Source organism: Martes martes (genome assembly GCF_963455335.1).
Source record: "Martes martes genome assembly, chromosome: 8".
Taxonomy (NCBI): domain Eukaryota; kingdom Metazoa; phylum Chordata; class Mammalia; order Carnivora; family Mustelidae; genus Martes; species Martes martes.
In genome coordinates, this window is record NC_137895.1 from 116,484,006 (window position 1) to 116,501,670 (window position 17,665).

The 17,665-nt window shown below is 44.8% G+C and overlaps 1 protein-coding gene across 5 annotated transcripts in view; it reads left to right on the forward strand.

Annotated features, from left to right (window-relative positions):
• Positions 1–857: 857 nt before the first annotated feature.
• Positions 858–17,665, forward strand: part of OPTN (optineurin) — a 43,071-nt gene continuing 26,263 nt past the window's right edge. For all 5 annotated transcript variants that reach the window (XR_013967237.1, XM_080810488.1, XM_080810486.1 and 2 more), the window contains exons 1-5: positions 858–1,057; positions 8,377–8,553; positions 9,152–9,354; positions 13,818–14,000; positions 16,405–16,478. Coding sequence is in view for 4 of the 5 variants with exons in the window: in XM_080810488.1 (XP_080666614.1) it covers positions 8,388–8,553; positions 9,152–9,354; positions 13,818–14,000; positions 16,405–16,478 (626 nt within the window). In the remaining variant the exon portion in view is untranslated. The remainder of the gene's footprint in view (positions 1,058–8,376; positions 8,554–9,151; positions 9,355–13,817; positions 14,001–16,404; positions 16,479–17,665) is intronic.

Consider the following 17,665-nt stretch of genomic DNA (forward strand, 5'->3'; position numbering starts at 1 on the left):
TTGGCCCAAACGTACTCTCAGACCCTCTCCTTTCACAACTTTCCCTTCCTCCCCCTCTTCCTCTCCCAGTTCTGTTTTCTTGTCTTGATGGGGTCCTGTTTCTGGGGCACAGCTTCACCACCTTGGTCGAGACCCTACCCAGACCTTTACCTCATTATTAGTTCCCTTCTGTGTCCTGTGTCTGCGTCCTTCCTCAGCCCTTCTCGCTGTGCTTAGGACTCAAATTACTGTGCTTCTTCCTCCTTCCTCGTCTGGTTTCCTCCCTCTTAAGTCTGTCTAATCCAGAGGCATCTTCCCCCCTCCCGGACAAGTAGATCAATACTTTTGCTTCCCAAAACAATCCAGGTCAATCCAGTAATACCACCTGCCTGTGGCACTTGAACTATCCAGGCGTCCACAATTGGCCTCTTCTTGGGAACAAAGAGCCCAAGAAGCATCCTGCAGGCTTTGTGTTTTTAATTAAAGGTCTATTTTAAGGGCAAAGTCGGATGGAAAGCCATGCATGCTCAGTTAACTATATTAGATGTAAGGCTTTTAACTGAGATCCAGGGTACGGTCAAAAGATGTCTCGGACTATACCCTTTTTTCCGTGGGGCGCAGGGAGCCCCTGCGGCTCCGGCCTTCTAAAGAGATCCCAGCAGAGGAGACCGACTCCGCACATCCTTTAATTAATTATCTATTTAAGTGAGCGCCGCGGGTCACGGCCGTTCACGGACCCGTTTAGCCCTCATTTCCCAGGCGGGGACCCCTACCCGCGCGAGAGGCGGGGCTGGGACCGCGCACCCGGAGGAGGGGGCGGGGTCTTTGGGGGCGCGACTGCGGGGCGGGGCGGGGCCCGGGAAATTCCCGGCGGGGGCGGGGAGGCCCGCGCGGCGGTCAGCTGAGCGGCGCTGGGCGGGGTCGCGAGGCCGCAATCTGCCTGAAGCTCCCCGAGCCAGCGCCGCTGCCCCTGGCGGGTCCCCTGGTCCCCGTCTGCATCCGGGTCCGGCGCCCTCCCCCAGCGTGCACGATGCCGAGAGAGCAGTGACCCCCATAGAGGCCGGAGCGCGGGCGCGGGGTGAGCTGGGGCAGAGGGTGGGCAGGGGCTTGGAGAGGTGGCGGCTCCCTTTCCGCTTTGGAAGCTGTTCCCGCGGCCCCGTTCCCTGCGACGCGGGAGCCTGTCGGGTGGCGATGGCGAGGGATGGGACGTCCTCTCCCCCGGGAGGGTTTCCGGCCTGGGCGAGTTCTGACCTGGTGGGAAAGGGCAGCGGGGCGGCCATCCCAAAGCGCCCTCCTCCCTTTTTTACCGGCCCGGTTGGCCGCCGGTGACTTCCTCTGTAGGTCACGGAGGTTGTTTGAGGGTGACATCCTCCCGCAGGTTGGGAATGATTACAACCAGTTCCTCGTTATATAGGAAGTGGTTAAATGTATACCTTTGAGAAACGAAAACTATTCTAGCTTTTTGAGGTGGCCCAGGGACACTGAGGAACAGGTGACCTCTCTCTCTAAGGCGCTGAGACTCCTGAACAGCTGAAAGGAATCTTCATAAACCGTTGTGTCCGGGAGAGCATGTGTGTGTGTATGTGTTTGTGTGTATATACATACATAGACCATGAATGCTCCATGAGGCTGAGAACCCCAGAGGAATTGTTTTTCCTGTCGGAAATGTGTAAGCTGGAGGCAGAGTCAGCATAGCTAAGAGAAAACGAAACCCAGATTCTGGTCTGGCCTCCTCCTCCAGGAAAACTGTTGTATGGAAATGTATGCCCCGGAACTATTGAAGGGTGAAGTGGAAAACAGAACCGTGGTCCAGTAAGGTGGTATTAGGACCTCAAAAGCCTCAGATCTGGTAAGCAAGAGCAGCGCTATTAACACAAGAACCAGCCCCTCCCCTTGCTCTTTGCCTAGGGAGAGAACAACAAGGGAACCCTGGCTACCTCCCAGGATGTGCCCGGTTTGTGCTGGGCAGGGAGATCCTGGGGCAGAGGCAAAGGCCAGGAACTGCCCTAGGAATGGACAAGGCAAGTGACGTTTAAATGTGGCCTGGAGAGAGAGGACCGGGACAGGAATCTTCTGAGTGACTGATGCGTTTTTCTACTGGGCCAATTCTAGTGGTTCTTTGTATATTATGTACAACATTATAAAAATAACGTCTTTTTTTGGTAACTGATCTCAGGTTGCATATTATGCTGTGGAGTCCAACTAACCCCTCCAAAAAACAAAAACAAACTTTATTCTTGAAAGAAATTGGCCATTGTATTACCTTCCTTCAGAACCCTCTCCCTTAAGTGAGGATACATGGGTATTTTCCTCTCCAAGCCCTGCTTTTCCTGAATTTTATAGAGACCTGAACTATTTGGTATGTTCCTTGGAATCAGTGGGATTAGTAAATCCAAAGGAAAAGGAAAAAATTAAACTCTGTTTTTGAGAAGTGAAGTCTGTTTCAGAGGAAAATATTATTTTAAAGGTTTTCATTTTGACATGTATATGAGGATGGGATAATAGGATATGTGTTATGAAATGACACTCAGATACCTTTGGGGATGATAAAAGAAACAGTACTAATTTTCAAAACAAGTTTTAAAAGTTGAGGTCAAGAATTAGGGAATGAAGGGCGCCTGGGTGGCTCAGTGGGTTAAGCCTCTGCCTTCGGCTCAGGTCATGGTCTCAGGGTTCTGGGATCAAGCCCCGTATCGGGCTCTCTGCTCAGCTTCCCCCTCTCTCTCTGCCTGCCTTTCTGCCTACTTGTGATCTCTGTCAAATAGATAAGTAAAATCTTAAAAAAAAAAAAAAAGAATTAGGGAATGAGTGCTGTAGAGTTGTAGAAAAACTCATAATACTAGCGTGCTGGGGTTTTCACTATAGAGCAGAAAGTGTCTTACTAGTGCTAGACCTTAAAATACCTCATTGCACTGTATTTTCATTTCAATGAACATTTACTGAGAGCCTGCTGTGCGCCGCTCACAAGGTAGAATAAAATAAAGACCTTCCCTGAAGTTTGACAGAAGATAGCCTGGAATGGGATGATCACAGAACTTTGCAGAAAGAGCCCAATGTTACTGGGTACTGAGAGGAAAGAACAGTCTGTTTTACACAGCCATCTATCTCAGCTGGACATGGAGCTGTCTGGTGGGTATTTGCCAGGGCAGACGTGCGGCCAGATATTTTGTGCAGAGGGGAGAACAGAGATAAGGGCAAAGAAGCGGAAGAGAGCGGGAAACCGTGAGCTCTTTCATGTGCCTTGTGTGCCAGTGGCATGGTGACAAGAGATGATACCGGTGAGTAAGTAGGGGCCAGACTCTGAAAGGCCACGTTTTTCTCATTTAGGAGCTGGAATTCTGCCTTGCATGGGAACGGTTTTCAGCAGGAGGGTGCCCTCATGCTGGGAAAGAATCTGTAGTGGTAGGGGGACTGTGGTAGAATAAGGCCAGGCAGACCCCTAGGTAACTACTCAGCAAGGATTCTCAGTGCCGGGGACACAGTGGTGCACAGAACAGACAAAAATCTTGTACTCTGTGGAGTGCATCGCTACTGTAATTGAGACAAGACACGGAAGGCCTGACCAAAGCTGGCAAGGATGGGAAGGAGGAGAAAGTACCAGCAACTTACTGACCCATGAGACTCCAATGGAGAGAATCAGGATATTCCCAGGCTCCTGCCTTACGTGAGAAGGGTAAATCGATTTCCATTTTCTGTAGATTAGCAAATTATAAAATCAGAATACCATTTCTGGCATGAAAAGCGAAGCTTCTTTTTCCCTCTTCATTGGATACAGGCTTTGAGTTCTTTTTCCAGGATGAAGATGGTTTTAGTTGATGTAATCTTGGGATCACACTCAGCCCCCCACCCTGGCATAAGTGTAGGACACGGAGTGTTACGCCAGTGTCTGAGGATGAGGGATATAAGGCCATGATTCTACAATCTCAGCCACCTAATGTCTCTGATCAAGAAATAGGTTTTTACTGTTTAAAATTAATTTATTCATGAAGGGATTGAACCTGTGAATGCTTATTAAGCCAGTTTAGAACAACACACCAGGGTATGGGCCTGGACTTACTCTGCATGATGCCCACTGGTCCAATGTCCAGTGGGTGTAAGTCAGTATAAGACAGATTTCTGTTCGATACAGAATGACTTTCTAATGACTTTCTAATGATGGGAATGGTCCTGGGACAGAATGGGCTGTGTTGCCTGCCAAAGTCATTGCTCATATATTCTGTCATTGAAGCCTTTCAGGCCCGGTCTGTATGACCCTCTTCCACGGAAACCAGATAAGAGATTGTTGCATCAAATGAGAAGTTGGACTGGATCATTTGTAAGGCCAACTTAGAAATGAGATTTAAGCTCATGCCCACACCCACAGAGTCAAGTCATTGCTACTTGACCTCTGGAATTAAAAATGATAATATATTTAAGAATTCAAATAGGACTGGGAATAAAATCCAGGTAGTTTGCTGTCTTCCTCACCGGTGAAATCTTGATAAATCCTGTGCTAAATTAACTCACCCTTCTGTAGTTAAGTATCACCTTTCTTAGAAATGACATGTTTCAAGGATGCTTGGCTGGCTCAGTTAGTTAGTTTTGATCTCAGAGCAATGAGTTCAAGCCCCATGTTGGACATAGAACTTACATTAAAGAAACAAAAGAAAGAAAAAAAAGACGTGTTTCAGATCCAGGTTAGTTGGATTTTTATGAGAAATTCTGTTATTTAAAAAAAAAAAGCAATTCTGTTAATGGATAGAACCTTGGAATAAATGGCCTAGTTCTAATTTCTATAACCTTTGGAAATGTGTGCAAGAGTTTATAATTCATCTCTGTATTTGTTCAATTGAGTGTAGCTTAAGGCGATGTTAAAGACAGAAAATTCAGCTTTCCCTAAAGGGTGCTCTACCAAATAGACATTTCACATGGGCACTGTACTCATAACTCATAATGATGCCCCCCAAAATACCTAAAATCATAGGGTGCTCTTTGGGTCACCAAAAAACAATTAAATTGCTTTGGGTAACAATTTGGTAATAAGTATTTACATGCTTATGTTTGGCATATACACTAACTTCTTATTTCCTATGACATTTGAATTACCAAATAATTTTTCCTAACAATGCTAGATAATGAAGTGTTGCTGTGATTAGGACAGGCATATAATACATATGGTAGCATGGCCATGATGGTGCTGGGTTGTATGTGTTGGATGGTGAGGTTGGTTATTCCTAGAAATTCAAGAATACTTTTCATGGGGTTTTTGAGCTAAAAGCAAATGTAATGATCATCATTCGCTAGACAAGTCAGTAAATTATCATAAGAGGTCACATATCTGGGTAAGGCAGCCAGTGTTTTTTCTACTGTCCCCCTAAGCATGGACCCTGCTTTTTACCCCATGTCCTAAAATCTGGGCAACCTTAAAAAGTTAGAAGCCCTGATAAAACAGCTAGAACCGGTTTTAACTTTATTGTGGGCATCTGAAGGAAGTATAAAGGAAAGTTGAAGAGGAAAATTAACCTAGATAATTTTCAAGAGAAAATCTTTCTTTTCTCCCCCTCCCCTCTTCTTCTTCCCTGCCTCCGCTGCCCTTCCCTCTTCTCTCCCCTTTCGTCTCTCTTGGAAAAACAATTAAGGAGAAATGTGTATGTACTAAAATGAAATTAAGCACATTTCTAGAGAACTGCTTAGGAACTTAAAAAAAAAAATCTGTTGAATGTTTCCATTTGCTTTTGCAAAGTGTATTATAATCATTGAATACCTAAGCAAACTGGACAGTTGACAAGTAAATGATACATATTGTAAGGTTTTAAAAATTTTTTATTTAAATTCAATTTAACATATAGTGTAACATTCAATTTAACATATAGTGTACTGTTAGTTTCAGGGGTAGAATTTAGTGATTCATCAGTTGCATAGAACACGCAGTGCTGGGGCACCTGGGGGACTCAGTTGGTTAAGTGTCTGCCTTTGGCTCAGGTCATGATCTCAGGGTCCTGTGCTGGAGTCCTATGACAGGCTCCCTCCCCAGCGGGAAGCCTGCTTCTCCTTCTCCCTCTGCACCCCCCCTCCATTTGTGCTCTATCTCAGAAAAATAAAATTTAAAAAAAAAGAACAAACACCCTGTGTTCATTCTGTCAAGTGCCCTCCTTAATGCCCATCAACTAATTACCCCATCCCCCACCCACCTCCCCTCCAGCAACCCTCCATTTGTTCCCTAGATTTAAGATTTAAGATTTATGGTTTGCTTCCCTCTCTGTTTTTATCTTATTTTATTTTTCCTTTCCTTCCCCGATGTTCTTCTGTTTTGTTTCTTAAATTCCACACATGAATGAAATCATGTGGTATTTGTCTTTCTTTGACTGACTTATTTCGCTTAGCTTAATATTCTCTAGTTCCATCCATGTCATTGCAAATGGCAAGATTTCTTTTTTCATGGCTGAGTAATATTCCATGCAGATATATACCACATCTTCTTTATCTATTCATCTGTCAATGGACATCTGGGCTTTTTCCATATTTTGGTTATTGTGGGCATTGCTGCTCTAAACATTGGGGCACATTGTGAGGATTTTATCTTTAGGTCTCTTTAGTATTCCTATTATTTGGTAAAAACCCATGTTTATGAAAGGTTAGCTCCAACATCATACTGTGCAAAAACAAATGTTATAGAAAGCCAGAAACTGGCTTTCTCCCTTTTTTTTCTAAATTATTTCATCCAGATTATTTTATTGGGGAAACCAAAAGCAGTCTCTTCTCGTCACTGAATACTAGGAGCCCACCTCAGCACTAGACCACTTTACTAACGCATTAGGATATGTAGAACATAGGCTACCTTCCAGAGGCCCACAGTGGGATAGTATGCCTCGTCAGTGCTTTTCACTTCAGAAACTGCCATCCTCCTTAAAGCATTTCATGGGACTGCCTCTCCTTAAGGTGGCTGCTCAGGGGAGAAGCGGGAGCCTGCTGTCCTGTCATGGTACTGTCCCTCATGACCTGCAGGTTCCTTCAGACCAAAAGCAGATCACCAGGCTCTTGGGTCCAGGGGGCCTCCAGAGAACCCCAGGCATTGCTTCCATTGGGGGTGGGGAAAAAGCACTGTACCACAACCTGTGTGTTTGGTTGCATTTTTTTTTTATTTTTATTTTTTTAAAGATTCTATTTATTTATTTGACAGAGATCACAAGTAGGCAGAGAGGCAGGCAGAGAGAGAGAGAGGAAGGGAAGCAGGCTCCCTGCTGAGCAGAGAGCCCGATGTGAGGCTCGATCCCAGGACCCTGGGATCACGACCTGAGCCGAAGGCAGAGGCCTTAACCCACTGAGCCACCCAGGTGCCCCTGTTTGGTTGCATTTTAATAGACAGTCACCAAAAGCGCTCCTAGCTGTTAATGATACGGTGCTGTGTCAGGAAGAGTACACTTATCCTTCTTCATCTTCCATGACAAGGCTTATCATGATCGTCACGAAGCACAAAAAAGAAAATGTTTGCCTGTAGCATGCCACCAGTTGTCAGATGAGATTCGTATGTTTGCCCAGGTGGTAGGGCATACATAAACGGAGCTTATTTTTGTCCATCTTGTCTGTCTTGTCTTGTCTATCTCATTTATGTCCACACTGACCCCTCTAAAAAATAAAGTGGTGTGCTTAAAATATTCTCAGAATATGCAATAAGTGAGCAAGATCTCTTAGTCTTTTTAGGATGCCTTGCAGAATTACTGAATATTGAAGCCTAAATATTCAGTAGCATCTTTATTGTATGACGGACCTGGGTTTTGGTATTGTTCATACTCCTGTTGTTCATACCTCTTCTGAAGTGACCTCGGCCGAGCTCTGACACCGCTGGGAGCTCAGCTCAGTCTCCGGTCAAGTAGCCATCCAGTTGGGTTTTAGTGAGGATTAGAAACTGACGTGTTGGCTACGGTGATTCAGCATGTAGTAAGCATCCAAAAAGTGTTCCTTCTCCCTTTCCTCTTAGCCAAAAATTCAAGAGATAAAATATGGAGATTTTTTAACAGCTTTATGCGCAGTTCACCCACAACAAAAAGATCTGAGCTTGAAAGATTTGCATAGGAAAACCAATTTAATGATACTTTACCCATATCTACAAATGTACGTTTGGAAGCCTTGAATTCCTGTTAGGATCCCTGATTCTCATGCTCTTCTCTCCCTCCTCCATCCCTCAGGCCCTCGCCACACCCACACACACAGACACACGGGCACACTCACAACGCACGGAGGCTAGAATACAACTCTTTGTTTAAAAGGGAAGAACCAAAAATGTCCAAAAAAAGAATTGGAGAGGAAGGAGGCAACTTTTGGAATACACACTAGCAGTTGCCCATGGATTTGTGGGACTCTGGGGGGCCCCTTGCAGCAGGAAGACAGATCTCTCTTCAGTCTGTGACGTTTCCCTAGGTCCTGCCGCCATGTCCCACCAACCGCTTAGCTGCCTGACTGAAAAGGGGGACAGCCCCAACGAAACCACAGGAAATGGGCCCCCCAACCTGGCTCACCCAAACCTGGACACGTTCACCCCGGAGGAGCTGCTGCGACAGATGAAGGAGCTCCTGATTGAGAACCATCAGCTCAAAGGTGAGAAGCCCCTGGCCACCACGTTTCTCATTCACCCTGGGCCTTCATGAACAGCATCTGTCTGTCAAAAAGCTTGTTGGTGGATTCCCTTCTCTCTCTTTCACTAGCGGGAGAAAGAACAGAGTTTAGCTTTTGGTAAAGCTAAAATTGTTTCCATTGTTTACTTTTGGGATACAGGTAAGAATAAAAGGTACTTACACACCCCAGGGAAATGGTGTAATGACATAGAGTCCCTTTAAAAGAAAGGAAGAATTACAGAGTTCTAAATATGACCCTGTTCATAGAATGCATTCTGGCGTCTCTGGCCATGGCTTCTGGCAAGACCTGTGTTCAAATCAGTCCTCTAGCATGTGTGCCGCCGTGGAGGAACCCAAACTAGTTTTATTTTCTGGAGTCTTTGGAGGACTAGAAATGACATTAGGCCCCCGAGTCCTGTCTGGAAGCAAAAACCACTCACCTTCCTACATTTCCTGCCAACCCTGGGGCCCAGGTCAAGGAGGGCTTCTTTAGATTCACAGCTAAGTGATGAGGGCGGTTGGAGGTTGGATTCATCAAATCGAGTCTGATGTGTGACACTCTGACTCTGAACCCCATACAGAAGCCATGAAGCTAAATAATCAGGCGATGAAAGGGCGATTTGAAGAGCTTTCAGCCTGGACAGAGAAACAGAAGGAAGAACGCCTCCTTTTTGAGATACAGAGCAAAGAAGCCAAAGAGCGCCTCATGGCTTTGAGTCATGAAAATGAAAAATTGAAGGAAGAACTTGAAAAACTAAAAGGGAAAATGGAAAAGTCCCTTGAGGTGAGCAGACTAGTCAGTTGCGATTTTGTTTTATTTTGTTAATAGTTAGAGTGGAATCTTCCTTATCTAGACTTCTAGATCAAAACCTTTCATGGTTCAGGCTAGAGGAGTATTTTGCATCATTTGAAAGAACTGTTCTTCCTGAGAAGGTGGCTGCAGTTTCAAGGGTCGTGTACAGTCTCTGTTGGGGGAGGGAAATCTGTACAGTTTTGACCATATTGTTTATAGTCAAAAGAAGGTTGCAGTTACAAATCAGTATTTTGTATTCATTATAGACCGTGCAGGAGAACCTCTGCCTCGACCCATCCAAGTATTAGCTTTTGGTTTATGTCTTTGATAGAAAATTACATTAAAAAAACTACTACTCCCAAGTTTTACTTACTATTTTAGTCTTTTCCCAAGTCTAAAATAGAGATTCCTCACTTTACATTTTACATCTACTTTTTTTTTTTTTACATCTACTTTTGAAAAATGGTGCGATACTTATCATGTTGTGTTAGGAGGCTGTCAGTTTGCCACATTTTCATTGACCCAAAGAACCTGAGAAATGTGCTCATGGCCAAGAGTGGGTGCCAAAGATGTTAGTGACAAAATATGTATCAGAACCCATTTGAAGCATCTGCCCATATTCTGAGGACTGGCTCTTGTTCCTTAGGCTGGGCATCTGCTGTTCCTTGTCTTCCCAACCTGGAACTTAGCAGCCCCCTGAGGGATGGACCACTGGTTTGATTCAGGGAGGATAGAAACCCAGACTTCAGAGATGTTCCTTGATATACCTTGAACCCTGTTGATCTCTGATTTCTTGGGTAAAGTATGCAAACAAAGAAAGATGAGAGCAAAAAAAGGGGGGACGATATGGAATAACCTGAAGAATGAAAAGTTGTTTAGAGAACTATATTGTGCTTTATGTCAGGGCTTTACTCATCGATCCCTGCTCATGGGACCGTGTGAACATTCTGCTTGAATAAACTTACATTTGTGTAGGAAATGATTCATTGCTGATTAGATCTATCACATCTAATGCTTCAACTTGTCTTACACTTCAAAAAACATTAAGTCACTTCTTTGGGGGAAATCTCTTGGTATCTAAATATTTGCAAGGTAGAATACTCTGAAAAAATGATCAGCTAGGATATCTGAATAATTTTCTACTCTCTGTAAGAAAATATCTTTTTTTTTAAGATTTTATTTACCTGAGAGAGAAAGAGTGTACAAGCTGGGCAGAAGGGCAGAGGGACAAGCAGACTCCCCACTGAGCGTGGAGCCCAAAGTAAGGCTCGATCCCAGGACCCCAAGATCATGACCGGAGCCGAAGTCAGATGCTTAACTGACTGGGCCAGCCAGGTGCCCCAGAAAATATCTTACACTGTTTTCCTCCTTTGGCTTTTGGGATGTGAGCTGACAGTTGGCATCAGTCTATCACATTGAAGTCTATCACATTGAAGCCCAGAAAGAAGCTTCCAGAAGCAGTTTGCTTGAAGTCATCTGTGTAAGAGTTTTCCTAAAAAGTCCCAGTATTGGAAGAGATGGAGAGAAGAAGCTGGAGCTCCAGACAGCTTCTTTCAATGCAGAAGATAGCTGAAACAAGCTACAAGCAGGACTCAGAAGTGAGTCCTTGGGGCAGAGGACATGGTACTTGGACAAAGAGACATTTATGGCTCTTTAATACCCTTGATCATCAGCCTTCTCTCCCCAGAAGTGGGCCTCCCAGGCCTGCCTATTGCCTCCCTGCCTCTTCTTTAATTTTTGTTTCAGGGACCGGTTGAGATGATTTGTACAATTTAGGCTGTCATCTTCCTGACTTAAAGCTCTCCCAGCCTCTGCCTTTTCTCACTCTTGCTAACCTATCCTTGCTGCATCTCTCCAGGGAATCCCCTCCAGCCACCAGGGCCTCTCATGTGTTCTGTGCCACACAACAAAAGGGAATAGGGCACTTCTTTTGGAGATCTGCCTTCTGATCCTCAGGGTAAGGCTGAGGTTTTCATGGTTCTGTCCAGTTCACAGAATTATACATTATTACCATCTATAGAGAGAACTTTTTAACTTTTAGTGGTACAGATTGCTAGGCAGAGATCATTAGCTGGATATTTCTTCTAGGGTTATAAAATGCATGGTAGCCTGGGCGGATTTCCGGGACAGCAAGATGGAGACATGATACAAGTACACAAGGAGAGACATTGTGTTGCATGAAGGTCAAGGGCAGGCATTCAAAAGTGATGAAAGGTAACAAATCATGGAGTTGAGTTTGATCAGAGAGAATAAAACATGTGAGTTCTAGTCCAGGAAGGGATTGAAAGGAGTCTCAGTAGTGAAATGAAGAGAGATTTAAAATGTTACCTTGTGGGGCACTTGGGTGGCTCAGTGGGTTAAAGCCTCTGCCTTCGGCTCAGGTCATGATCCCAGGGTCCTGGGATCGAGCCCTGTGTCGGGCTTTCTGCTCAGCAGGGTGCCTGCTTCCTCCTCTCTCTCTGCCTGTCTCTCTGCCTACTTGTGATCTCTCTGTCAAATAAATAAATAAATAAAAATCTTTTTAAAAAAAAAAATGTTACCTTGTGAGGTATTTTATGGCCAAATAAGTAGATAGGAATTTCCCAAGGATAGTGAAGAGATCCTCATCCTTGTAAGAAAAGAAGATTATCCTGACAGGTCTGAGATTCTAGAATCATGGCCTTATATCCCTTGTCATCAGACACTTGCTTAAAACTCTGTTTCCTACACTTACACCAAGGTGGTTTTAAAAATCCATTCTAAGGTGCCTGGGTGGCTCAGTCAGTTGGGTATCTGACTCTTGATTTCGGCTCAGGTCATGATCTCAGGGTCATGAGATCAAGCCCTGAGTTGGGCTCCTCACTGGGTGTGCAACCTGCTTAGGATTCTCTCTCTCTCCCTCTGTCCCTCCTCACCCCCACTAACACACTTACTCTCTCTTAAAAAAAATTTTTTTTAAAAAATCCATTCTATAAAATGTCCTCAGAGGGGTCCAGCAGGAAAATGTGAAGATACCTAATAGAACCTGACTTTGCCCTTACCTGCTTGCTTCCTAGTCCAGGCTAAGTAGGGCCTCTCCTTTGACTTTCCACTGCTTTCACGGTTTCATTTCTTTGGAATGAGTCATTACCAAGAGAGGATGCCCAGGCTGATAACCTTTCCCTGCACATCTAACTCTTCAGCTTCACAATGAGTTCTTTTCTCTCAGGCCTGTGGTCGTTTCCTGGCAAGGGAGCACTCCCAGTGAAGCAAGAACATGATCTCACTGGTGTGAGAGACAGTCCCATACTGCATATTAATACCTTTCTCTTCAGGTTTCAATATTTCAGGGACCAGCTGGTTTATGCGAATCCTTTTGATGCTTTTTGGTTCTCCTAACAGCCTTTGGGTCTATTTCTGGTTCCTTAGGAAATCTATGATGGATATGGGTGTGTGTGTGTGTGTGTGAGAGAGAGAGAGAGAGAGAGAAAGAGAAAGAGAATTGCTGTGTTGTAATGCTCTGATAATCTCAAGTGTATATTTCTGGTGGCACCATGCCCATAAACCCAATGAAGTTTTCCTGAGGAGGGAATCGGAGAGGCCTCCTAGGTCATGGCTGGAAGGGACGCTGAAGACCACTAGGGACCATGTCTTCCTTTCTAACCCAACAAAACCAAGGCCAAGACATTAAGTAAATCTGCTCAGGGTGACATACACAGCAATTAGCAGGCTGTGGACTGGAATCTGTTTTCTCTGCTCCCAGATGAAAACACGGCATCTAAACAGACCCTTTCTCTTAAGACTTTGTCACAGGTAGTAAGTGTAACAAGAGGAACGCAACACATACTTGGTATTAGTAAATAGGAGTATTTATTCTTCGTGTTGACATGGGCTGAAATTTAATTTTTTTACTTTTCATAGCAGCCTCCAAATTTTCAGTTTTCCTATTTCTCCCTGGGCTTACTTTTAGCATTCTAAAAAAAAAAAAAAACAACGTAGAGTGTAACAGACTGCGTGAGAGAATTTTGGACTTTGCATTGTCTTTACCATTCATTTATCACGTAGTAAGATGTCTTGATGCTTTGACTTCAAACTATACATGACAAGTATGGATAGAGTGAGGGTGGGTCTGCCTTTGTGTGGGAAGAAAAAAGGCAAGGGGTTGATTTGGTAGCTTTTTGTCCTTATTTTCTGAGGTTTTGGACAACTTTACCATTGTCAAAATCTGATGGTTTCTTTCATGTCATATTATCCTGTATGCTAAGAAGGCCTTTCTTTCTTGTCATGAGATTATTTTAACTTTGTGTTGTTTGAATATAATAAAATAATGTAGAATCTTCCATTTGAAATGTTGTATCACAATATATCTCTAAGAAAAGGCTAGAATTTTCTACCGTAAAGTGTAGCTGCCTTGCCAGGGGGTGTGGGGACACTTGAGTTTGATGACCAGGTGTTAGTTTGATTTGCTCATTCACTTTGCTTCTTATCATTTCCAGGACCCCACTGGGGACCCCAAAGTCCCCAAGGCAGAAGCAGACCAGGAACTCGAACAGCTGAAGACCCAGGTGGCCTATCTCCAAGCTGAAAAAGCAGATCTGCTGGGGATTGTGTCAGAACTACAGCTCAAGCTGAATTTGGGGGGCTCTTCTGAAGACTCCTTTGTTGAAATCAGGATAGCTGTAAGTGTCCTGGTTTTGATTTCGTTTTCAGCAAATTACAAAACCTCGCCTAGACACCTAGACACCTAGATTACCATGTCTTTTCAACACACCAAAGCCAAAGAGGGCGGGAGTTTCAGCATCAATATCACCAAGATAAATTGGCTCTTGTTTTTAAGTATGACATAATCCTAGGGGCGCCTGGGTGGCTCAGTGGGTTAAGCGTCTGACTCTATTTTGGCTCAGGTCCCAATCTCAGGGTTATGAGATCCCGCTTGGATCGTGGAGCCTGCTTGGGATTCTCTCTCTCCCTCTGTCCCTACCCTTGCTTGCACATGCGCTCTCTCTCTCTGTTTCGCTCTCAAAAAAAAAAAAAAAAAAGTCTAACACTCATGAGGGCTATCATAGCTGAAATGGAAGAATACTGATTATCTTTTATGACAAAAGGGGTAGGGTTAGTTTTTCTTTTCCTTCCCATAGGTACTGACAAATCAGATACCTTGTGACTGATCTAAAAAACAAAACAGAAAACACACTTTTCCAGACCAGGTCCTTCACTGTGTCCCGCACTGCACTTGGGTGTACAGACTCATGAGAAGATGGGGCAAACTGATGGCTTTAAAATACTTTTTAATAATAGAACCCTCTTTTCAGACAAGCCTTACGAGGAACCTTGGTTTATTAAAAACAACAAGTGAAGAAAAGAAAGTAGTACCACTGGGGTTGTGCTTGCGGGTTGACCTTGGCTTTGCCCCCGCTTCTAACAGCAGCTGCCTGGGCACCTCCAGGAGCTGAGGGTGAAGCCCTGGGTGTCTGACACGTTTCTGTGCAACCGAAAACGAAGTGAGTTCAGTGAAGTGGCATGTGCCGGCCCGTTCCTGAGCATATGACGAGTATCTGTGGTGTCCGTGTCTGGGGGCCACAGAGCCACTCTTCTTCATCGCCGCTAGAAAATGTTAAATGTTGAGGGAGAAAACCCCACAAGGATAAGAGCCTCTGTGATGCCCACTGGCATGTTAGCTTTATCAGACCGTACATCAGACAGGAAAAAAGAGAGTGTCTCTGAGAGAGAAATACGGACCTTGTAGGTAATGCGTGGGAAGCTTGTAAAAAGCTGAGCTCCTGGGCGTGTCAGAATTATTAGCGTGTGACTTTCTTTGCTTTCCAGTTCCTTTGCTGCACTGAAGAGTAGTAGCATGGGGAGACAGCTCTTAGTAACTTTGCCGTCCATGCTCCCTAATAAATCTTCAGGAGCGTTCATAGCAGCCGAAATTAGGAGAATTGAAATACCAAATGGAAAGCACACTTTGCCAGAGTACCCTTTCTGTAGGTGACCAAAGATAATGAAACGCAGGTTCGATCGAACAGCTTTTACCTTTTCCAAATACCTGGCAAAATTCAGGAAGGCCAAGGAGCATATGAGAAGTTTCCAAATGAGGCTTCTTCCTTTGGGGCGCATGGTAAGCACAATATGCTCCTCCACTTGTCCAATGAGTGACAGTTAGTTTTAGTGTAAACATGCTTTTCTTGCCTTGCTTCTTGTGAACTGGAAAACACTGCCCAAGGTTTAGGAAAAACGTACACTATCAAAATTGTCTAGAGCCATCTTTGTTCATGCGTTTTTGGAAGACTTTCCTGCTCGTTCATTGGAATATTAATGTCTTTCCTATCATTTGACTGGTCTTGGACTTCTTGTACGCTTAAATGGCCCATGATATATACAGATTTCGCTAGGAGCCAGCGTTGTGCTTTGTGAGCTTTACCCATAGAAAACAGCCTCTTTTTCAACATTGCTTCAGCAGGTTCTGACATTTTGCATTTTAAAGGCCTGTACAGGGACGCCTGGGTGGCTCAGTTGGTTAGGCTGCTGCCTTCAGCTCAGGTCATGATCCCAGGGTTCTAGGATCGAGTCCCATATCGGGCTCTCTGCTCAGTGGGGAGCCTGCTTCTCTCTTTGCCTCTGCCTGCCTCTCTGCCTGTTTGTGCTCTCTCTCTTTCTCTCTCTCTGACAAATAAATAAATAAAATCTTAAAAAAAAATAATAAAGGCCTGTACAGGGAAGTTGGATGGAGGTATCGCTAGCTCCATGTGACCTTAACTTGGGAAAGAAGGGAACGAACTGCCAAGGAGAGGGAGGAGATAAGTTTTCATGTGTTTGGGTCAGGTTGACTGTTCTGGATGAGACATGAATCTTCACACCTTGGCCTAGATATTTATAATCCTGACAGGGTGTGCAGAGTAAGGGGAGGCTAGATTCCCATTCCATTTCAGTGACCTCATTGAAACATCTCCCATTTAAATGTCGGTCGCTTTCCTGGGTTGCAGGCCATCAACATTCTTGATCTTACTGCCTTTTTCTCTTTTGATAAAAAATTTGTCTTGCGGACATTATCATGGTAAAGCCCTTTCACTTCTGCCTTTACAGGAAGGAGACGCAGATGTGGCAGTGAGAGAAATCAGGACAAGTCCTGGACCGACAAGAACTGATTCCATTGACACGTATGTGGACAAGGGCTAGGGCTAGTGGACAACCCCTACCCCGCTCCCCCACTGGGCAGTCTTGTCACTTGCAGCTCGCCGCTGGGAGATCAAACATCTTGGGCTGCAAAAGTCGATTCTCATTCATTGATGCCAGGACCCTTTTTTGGCGGTTGTTGTTGTTAAGAATTTATTTGTTTATTTGAGAGAGAGCACAAGAAGGGGGAGAGGCAGAATAAGAGGAACCAGACTCCCCACCAAGTAGGAAACCTGATGCGGGGCTCGATCCCAGGGCCCTGGGGTCTTGACCTGAGCAGATGGCAGCCACTTAACTGACTGAGCCCACCCAGGCGCCCCATGCCAGGACCTTTTAAGAATGTCCGGTTTGAATGCGATTTAGTGTTGCAGCCGGGCTGGCAGAGAGTAAAAACAACGTGTGGTCCCTCTGTGGGCCAACTCAACCCTCACCACTCCGTTTAGAGGTGTTTCATCTCCCATAAGATGAGAAGACTCACTTGTTCTTAATCAAAAGACTCATGCTTGCTGATTTGTTTACTGGTGCACTTTGCCCTGGCCTGGGCTGTTCAGCTCGATAAAGTGGGACGTTATCATTTTGTCTTCCCTGTTCATTCCCGAGAATGAGCCCAGATGACTGATCCTGAGTGATCTCCAGTAAGGACTGTAAGTGCTCTAAGATGCTGTCACACCCCGTGGCCAGATGTCTTACCTGTGGAGTCTCAAGCTGACCTGTTCCAAATAGACATGAAGAAGCAGACATCTAGAGGCACCTGAGTGGCTCAGTGGGTTAAGCCTCTGCCTTCAGCTCAGGTCATGATCCCAGGGTCCTGGGATTGAGCCCTGCATCGGGCTCCCTGCTCCACGGGAAGTCTGCTTCTCCCTCTCCCACTCCCCCTGTTTGTGTTCCCTCTGTCAAATAAATAAATAAAATCTTTAAAAAAAAAAAAAAGACACAGACATCTAGGTGACCTATTCCAAGTAGACATTAGGAAGCAGACATCTTAAATGGTGGTGGGGGGAGGGTTGGCAGAAGAGATGGCAGAAGAGCTGGGCATTCACAACTCTCACCTGGAATGGGCTGTTGGCTCATCCCCTGGATGCAAGTTACTGCTGGGTTAGTCTCTTTGAAAGACACAGTTATTTGAAAATTCGTCTAGGAATCTCTTCTCTCGTGGGCTTTTAATACCTTT